Source organism: Phytophthora parasitica (genome assembly GCF_000247585.1).
Source record: "Phytophthora parasitica INRA-310 unplaced genomic scaffold supercont2.10, whole genome shotgun sequence".
NCBI classification, from domain to species: domain Eukaryota; phylum Oomycota; class Peronosporomycetes; order Peronosporales; family Peronosporaceae; genus Phytophthora; species Phytophthora nicotianae.
In genome coordinates this window covers 1,056,625-1,064,112 of record NW_008648996.1, presented here as the reverse complement: position 1 = coordinate 1,064,112, position 7,488 = coordinate 1,056,625, and the positions used below count along the sequence as shown (strand labels likewise).

The window sequence follows — 7,488 nt, the reverse complement described above, 5'->3', positions numbered from 1 at the left end:
GACATAAATCATTTCTCGGTCATTAAACTACTTTAAGTATATTTAAAAAAATATTTAGTAATATCCATTAAAATTCTATATTGCCAAGTCCAGCCAGTTGGTACTTAAGCTTTTCTCGGACAATTTAATCACTGTGTGGAAACCCATGCTCAACGCTCAGCATAAAGCGACAGTAGCTCACGCTAATAGTATGGATGCACTAATTAGGTTTCACGTAGTTACGTGGTTAGAAAAGATGTAGGGTTCTACGTGTTAGCCTCAAATTAATGGATACTATTCACCACTACTACACGAATAAGGTTCTTACCGAGAGGGTGTACCTCAACTCCTATTAAGATCGAATATCTGGAGATAACACAACACAGCAATATCGGTTCTCGACGAAGGATCATGTTGAAGCTGGTAGCCGTTCGTCACGTTGAATTGTCTGTAGCCTGTACAGCACTTCAGCCGCAGTCGGTCGGTCTTTCGGGGCCAAGGAAACACACGCATTCCCCAGATCGACCATCGACGCCAATGCGTCGCACGAAAACTGGACACGCAACTTCCCCATTGCCATCCGCTGGAGAATCGCCAAGTCACGCATACGGTGGCCTGATCCATCGCTGTCAGTGGCATGAGAGTAAGGCAGAACCTGCAGATCCAGTTCCGACAACACTACCCCGAACGAGAAAATATCGGCCTTGTCGTCGTACCGTTCTCCCATGAGAACTTCCGGTGCCATCCACAACGACGTACCCACTCCAGCCGTCATCGTATGGTCTACACGTTCGCGAGACACACCGAAGTCCGTCAACTTGGCATCTAGATCCGATGTGAGTAGAATATTCCTCGACTTGAGATCGCGATGGATCACTACAGGACTCAAGGAATGGAGATATGTGAGAGCGTGCGCAACATGCAGAGCGATCTTCACTTTGTCACAGTCGAAGCCAACGGGATGGTGGTGATTATGATACGACGTGAGCAGTCCTCTCAAATCCCCACCATCCATGAACTCAATAATGGCACAAACATCACTAAGCGCATCCCACGCGACACCCACGAATTGAACAATACGTGAGTGGTCAAGTGATGCCATTAGTTTGACTTCAGCCAAGAAGTTGTTGACGTGGGCGACGCTCTTGCGGTGTGCTGGCAACATCCTCTTAACTGCGACTGAGAGTCCGTTGAAAGTTCCTTTGTACACCTCCCCGTACCCTCCTTGACTGATCAGGTTATCCATGAGAATCTTGTCTTTTGGAATTCGCGCTGTCGTTATCACATCGTCATCCCAAAGGTTCACTTTGCTACCTGGACGCTTATGTTGATGCTTCGATGTGGCTTTGTTATTGCTTGCTACGGGGGTCTGGTGGCATTCATATTGTCCGTTGACGTTGCGAGACCCATCATCTTCCAAGCATGCAAAGTTACCTTGTTTGGCAAGTAGTCCGTGTTTCGATTTGATCCACCAAATGAATAAGGCTAGTCCAAGCTCAAGAGCGACGCATCCGATGACTAAGATATGGGCAGCAATTATCGGAGCGTTCACATCTACTCGCGGGTAGGAGTGTCCATAATACGAGCAATCGCAGACTTTCCGGTCTGTCGATCGTTCGAATTCAAGGATAGTAAAAATGATTGCGAGAATGCAACTACACAGTGCAGCAACGCGTGCAATAATTCCGATGATAGTGCCATAAACTGGTAAACAATTGATGGAGATACGAGTGATGATGGAGACGATGAGGCATCCGACGGTGATAACCCAGATCGCATCGCTTTCAAGAACGTCGCGAAATGAGAGCAATACAGCGGAACCCGCGAATCCGAAAACCAGGGAAACAGATCCAGCAATCCCGATCACGATATCCACAGTGTCAGAAACTTTTCTTGGCATGTCCAGGTGTGGATTTCGAGGTGATATCGAAAATGATCCTGCTCTTACCGAAGGCTCAACGGGTACACAACCTGGGGCATAGAGTTCATGAGCGCACCCATCGGTTGATTCTTGTAACGCTGATGGGTACGCACTTTGAGGCGCTTGAGTAGTGTACCCTTGCCGTTGAAAACGCCGGTTCATGTCTGTTATCACTTGGAAACTCACAATAACGGACACTGAATGCTACAGCAGATCATGATGCCGAGTTTTTTTTTTATAAGTATTGATTTCGCGAACACAATTACAAGTAACTAAACGCGTTGATGTGATCACAACGATTTCGCGAACACAATTACAAGTAACTAAACGCGTTGATGTGATCACAACGATTTCGCGAACACAATTACAAGTAACTAAACGCGTTGATGTGATCACAACGATTTCGCGAAAGAGAACTTTGGATTACAATGTCGTTTGGAATGAATTTTAATACTGGGAGCAAATCGTAGTTATGAAAAATCCATTCTTTCTTTCGCGATCAACGGAACCATCCATTTAGTAGCTTTTCCAACCGAGGTACAGGTTGTCGAACCGTTGCACCAGGGAACACTTAATGTAGAATACGTCCTTTTGGTCCAGAGACCCGAGCCTACTTGTTGGGTTATCACTCACACAGCCGCGAGGCGAAAAGTTTTTTGAATTGCATAACTGTCCAATCAAAATCAGTTAGGTTTAGGTTTAGCGTGTATTTCCGGAACTGTCCGGTATGAATGCGACCATGAAATAATGTACTATACTTAAACATCACATTTACTCGATATTATCGAATAAGTGCCGCCTGTACCGGAGATAACTTCTATCTGGGCGCTATCGCATCGTAGTACATATATAAAAAGCGGATCTTGCTCGAGGGGGCTCTCCGGATTAGCAGTCTCAAAAAAAAAAAAAAGATGAGGAGAGCTTCGCGAGGGCTTGACACACCGGCTGGCACAATAGGCCAAGAGGTTGCGGCGGAAAAGATGCTTGAGGAGTTCCTCGGCTCCATAGGATTAAGTAAAACAGACTTAGAAATCATTCATTAAATTTGATATGCAGCTAGTCTACCAACACAAAACATGTAGTCGCTACTAACAGCCTTTTCCATATAAGTACAGCCTAAAAAGAGTAACAAAGCAAGAGCTGCAGATGGATTGCTAGCAAAGGCTACGCCGTTAGGATATTTTTCACAAGTGGTGAACATGCTTCGTGAACGCTACACTACCTCGCCTGCTGACTCCAAAAGAATTGCTAAAATTTGTGATAAAATGGGTAGTCACATCGAGGAACGCGACCTGCGTGCAAACGTCCAAACCAACGATGCTCCTGGCTGTACAGTGAACGATTTGAGTGTATTAGTGGAATACTTAGTTACAAATGCCGACACATCTACAGGACTAAAGTCCGTACATGATGTAGCGCTGTTGACTATGATGTGGCACATCTTTGGAAGAGCTGTGGATACATGTTTTGTGCGATAGCAGCAGCTCTCAATTGCAGCATCTGGGGAGCTATTTCTACATATCACTCGAATTAAAACTTCAGTAGTACAAGGCGTGTCGATTTACAAGGCCCCAAATAGGTGGCAGTAATGCATGCTTCATGCATTTGGGCTGCTATTTATCTGTTATGACGAACTTTCTGAGTACTTGTTCCCGCTGGCTCCACGTTTTGCTGAATCCGAGATTTCAGGAAACCAACCGTATTTACAAGAGGAGGCTGTTCTTTATTGGAATAAACTGCTAGAAAAAGAGCACGATGGCTGCGAACCACCGCAAAAAAGGAAAAGAAAGATACCAAACATAGCTAGTTACATTACCGAGGTCATTAAAGACGTCTTGAAGGTTATGCCTCCAGCCCTCAGCGCTACCGTGACACCTAACATGACCAGTCATTCAATCCGGCGAGGAGCCGTCCAGTGGATCTCCACACGTGGAGCATGGCTGCTAGAATCTCTCACCAAAGCGTTTGCTTACATCGGAACGATCACAAAAGAAGATCAGAGCGAAGCAAAGGTGTTAGTAGGATACCCAGCACCAGAAGTTCCAGTTGCAACTCCAACGATCCGTGATTTGAAAGATCGGTTTCTGCTATTGAGTATGGCCAAGTAGTCACCTTTCGCGACTAGCTCTATCGACATGTCCTTGGCTTTCATTTCAACGTGTCCTTGGGCGTTGTTGACGCCACGTTTGCTTCGTTCTTGATGCACTTGGAAACTGTTCAGTCGGCGACTGAAAGCGCCAGAACCTCCGCATTCGTGTCGCGCTACTTGTACGAGCAACAGCGAGGAATCACTGCGACGAACTCAGGTCACAGCTGTGCCATCTATGTGAAGACATGCTGCGAGTGGGGAGCCTACCTGCGCACACACTGGCAAACGGTAAACCATGCCCAACTTGGTCACGCTGTTGCTGGTCACGATACCTTGCTGGCTTCGACGCAGGAGAACACGCTTGATCAGCTCCTAAGCATAAGCGAATGGTTTGGGAGGATTGAGGACGCCCAAGCCAAGCTACAGTCCCCAGCACCAAGCGATGCCATTGCGCCTGAGCGCTTGCCGCAGCCCAATATGGAAGTAGTATCTGCCGCCCCACCACCTGTAACAGCCACCACGCTTGCTGGTTGTCTTCAAAACTGGTATACAAATCACATCTGGCAAACAGTGAAGGGTAAAAAGGAACATAACCAACGTGCAGAAGCTAAAGCAGCAGTAAATATCATGATGGGACTGTACCAGCAACCGCTCGACATTCCTGAGGAGCCAGCACGATCCGATTCCACGGCGTACCAGGCGTGAAAGCGCTCAATTTGGGATCTAGCCCTCAAAATGGACTCCGTAGCCAACCAGCGCCATCATACGTTCGATGACAAGAAGCCCACACGGAAGGCATCATCTCAACGGAAGAGGTGGAGACAGCTACGAGCGTCAAACCCCGACACATGTCATTCGCTTGCATCCCAATCGTTGTCTTGAAATCGAGTGGCTCCATTGTCGACGCGTGTACACCTAAAAGCACTTGTGGACAGCTCAAGACCTTGCGCAGCACGCAAACAGCCGACCCTTTGCAATCTGTCGTGCAGCACCTGGTACGCAGGGTTTGCTACACGACATATGATACAGAGTTTCACGTCAGCCCCTGCAGACCAGCACAAACCACACATCCCACACAACATGTCAAAAATGTGAGTTTGCCCCCGGCTGGATTCGAACCAGCGGCCTGAAGACGCTGTCTCCTGCTCTACCACTGAGCTACGGGGGCGCGAGGATAAATAGAGTCCGTGTGCAGCGAGAGATAGAGAAGTGAAGCGCGCAAACCGTTATCTGGAGGCTGGAGGCTTGTGGAGTCGACTCAAAAATTGCTGAATGAAAACCCGGAATTGACTGTCGCACGCAGGAGCCACTGATTTGCGTGCAATTCATTTAATTGCATTATGAACCTATCCGCTGCCATCCGGAATTAATAGGACGCTTAAGAATTGTTCATTACCCGAATTCCTCAATCTTAACCGGGTCCACATACAAGACAAAGTCAAACGGCCTCATGTCTCGTCAGACTGCTCAAGGGAGTCAAGCTGCACGCGATCACGTCGAAAGAATCCTCTCAGAGCTTCACGAACGCAATATTGAGCGCGAGCTAGACATCATCCAGTACTCAAATGTGGCCCCGCACGAGATCGACGATGAGTCAACTGACACGCCACTGATGGATCCTTTTAGGGAACTAGGAGGCTCAAGTGCTATCAAGGATATGACCAATTTCTCGCTACAAGAATTCAACACACTTTGGCTCTCTCTCCGTGAACATGTCCTCGCTAACTACAACGTTGGGCGAGGAAAGCGATCCGACGTCAAGCTGAAGGATGCATTCTTCATGACGCTCGTGATGCTTAAGGAGGATAGAACTTGGGACAGCAACGACAAGCGGTTCAAACTGACAACAACAACTTTCACTGACGTCGTCACTAAGTTCATCAAGATGTTGTCTCCGAGGGTATATAAAAATAGTAGAGGAGCGCTGTGACGAAGCTACTATGCGCAACGCACGTACCCGAGGCACGACCTTTTCACACTTCCCCAGTGCGTTGTTCGCAGTGGGTCATACGTTCCAACAAAGCTGGCGACCTGGTGGCAGTATTGCCGAAAATGGCAAGTTCTACAGCGGCAAGCATGGGCTGTACGGCCTGAAAGTTGAGGTATCGGTTGATAAACGTGGGTTTGCCATCAACTGCTCACAGCACGCGCCTGGGGCTACGCACGACATCACAATTTCAAGGGCAACAAGGAATTCCACAATGTTAAAATGAAAAAGCTTCCAGGCGACGAGATGCTACCAGACGACTGCCCTCTTGCTGAGTTTTTTTTTCCTGCTGAGTGGGCTATTCTAGCCGACACAGGATACCAAGGAATTAGCTCCTTCCTGCGCGGCATCCTTCCCAAAAAGGGCCGAAACATCAGTCGCGCGGATCTGTCCCACAACGATAAAGTTGCTCATGACCGTGTGATCGTCGAAAACTTCTTTGGGCGGCTCAACCAACTCTGGAGAATCACGTCCGACAAGTTACGCCTTGGACGAGACCTGTACGATGACAAATTTCGTCTGTGCCTCGGTCTTACAAATGTCCACGTCTCCCACTGCCCTCTTCGACAGGATAATGGAGATTGGTACAGTCGATCTCAAAACAAGCTGATTCAGCTTGGTCAACTGCTTAAACAAAAACGTCGACTAGCTCAAGAGAAATACAGAGCGAAGAAAAGACGTCTTTTGTCCAGTACGCTTGCAGATTTGGGCGGGGAAGCAGACGCAAGCGAAGACGCCATGACTCAGCTACCAAGCCAAAGAGTACTGAGTGAGGGTTAGCGTCTCTGAGATGCAACGGTTTTGCCGAGCGACTCTGAAATTATTTTTATAATGTGTTTAACATGGAAGATTTAAAAACTCGGGGAAAGCGTGATATACTCGCGAATAAATACTTCGTCGGCAAAAGATGCAATCTCCCATGCGCAACCGTCTCGAAAGCCAGGAATACCAGTTTTTCGGTAAAGATCATATGTTTACCTTGTTGCAAACCAACTAGCTAAGCGACCTAATAATCTTTTCTTGATTGGCTATTGCGTTGTTAAGTCGTTACGTATGGTTTTGTTCCGTACTGCTGTCCGGAATCTGCCAATTACTGCAGGGATGAAACATACGCGGGGTAAATCGTCCATTAGAGTTTAGCACAAACTATTAATAGAAGTACTACAATATACAACTTGGTATCAGGAAGAAAACACACGAGCAGGGGTTAATAGCATTCTGAACAATATTACTTTGAAGTACTACTACTACTACTATTATTGAACAACTACTACTATTACTATCATGTTGTATGGTATTCGATATGAGTAATAGAACCATTGGGTCTAGGCACTACTATAGTACTTTGAAGTAATACTATTTTATTACTATTTCAGAACCTTGATTTGGCAAGCTGGCTAACCCTTATTCAGCAATTGTCAAGTGATTGGCTCTCGTCCAACAGTGCGGGAGATCGCCATTCGTCGAGGATCGCCATTCTTCCAGTGCAAAGCACCAGTATGGGCTGCGCCG

General features: G+C 47.1%; 2 protein-coding genes and 1 pseudogene across 3 annotated transcripts; 1 reads left to right on the top strand and 2 right to left on the bottom strand.

The window, feature by feature from the left end:
- Positions 1 to 227: 227 nt before the first annotated feature.
- On the bottom strand, positions 228 to 1,225 carry PPTG_06851 (TKL protein kinase; the record flags this gene model as incomplete). The annotated part of the gene is made up of 1 exon (XM_008900894.1): positions 228 to 1,225. One exon carries the CDS (start codon positions 1,223 to 1,225, stop codon positions 389 to 391), a length of 837 nt encoding a protein of 278 aa, XP_008899142.1. The 3' UTR covers positions 228 to 388.
- Positions 1,226 to 5,087: 3,862 nt separating this feature from the next.
- Positions 5,088 to 5,157, bottom strand: PPTG_20527 (annotated as a pseudogene). The gene has a single exon. The product of its transcript is annotated as a tRNA-OTHER (tRNA).
- A 282-nt stretch (positions 5,158 to 5,439) lies between these two features.
- On the top strand, positions 5,440 to 6,756 carry PPTG_06849 (hypothetical protein; the record flags this gene model as incomplete). The annotated part of the gene is made up of 3 exons (XM_008900893.1): positions 5,440 to 5,889; positions 5,991 to 6,072; positions 6,134 to 6,756. 3 exons carry the CDS (start codon positions 5,440 to 5,442, stop codon positions 6,754 to 6,756), a joined length of 1,155 nt encoding a protein of 384 aa, XP_008899141.1.
- Positions 6,757 to 7,488: the final 732 nt, after the last annotated feature.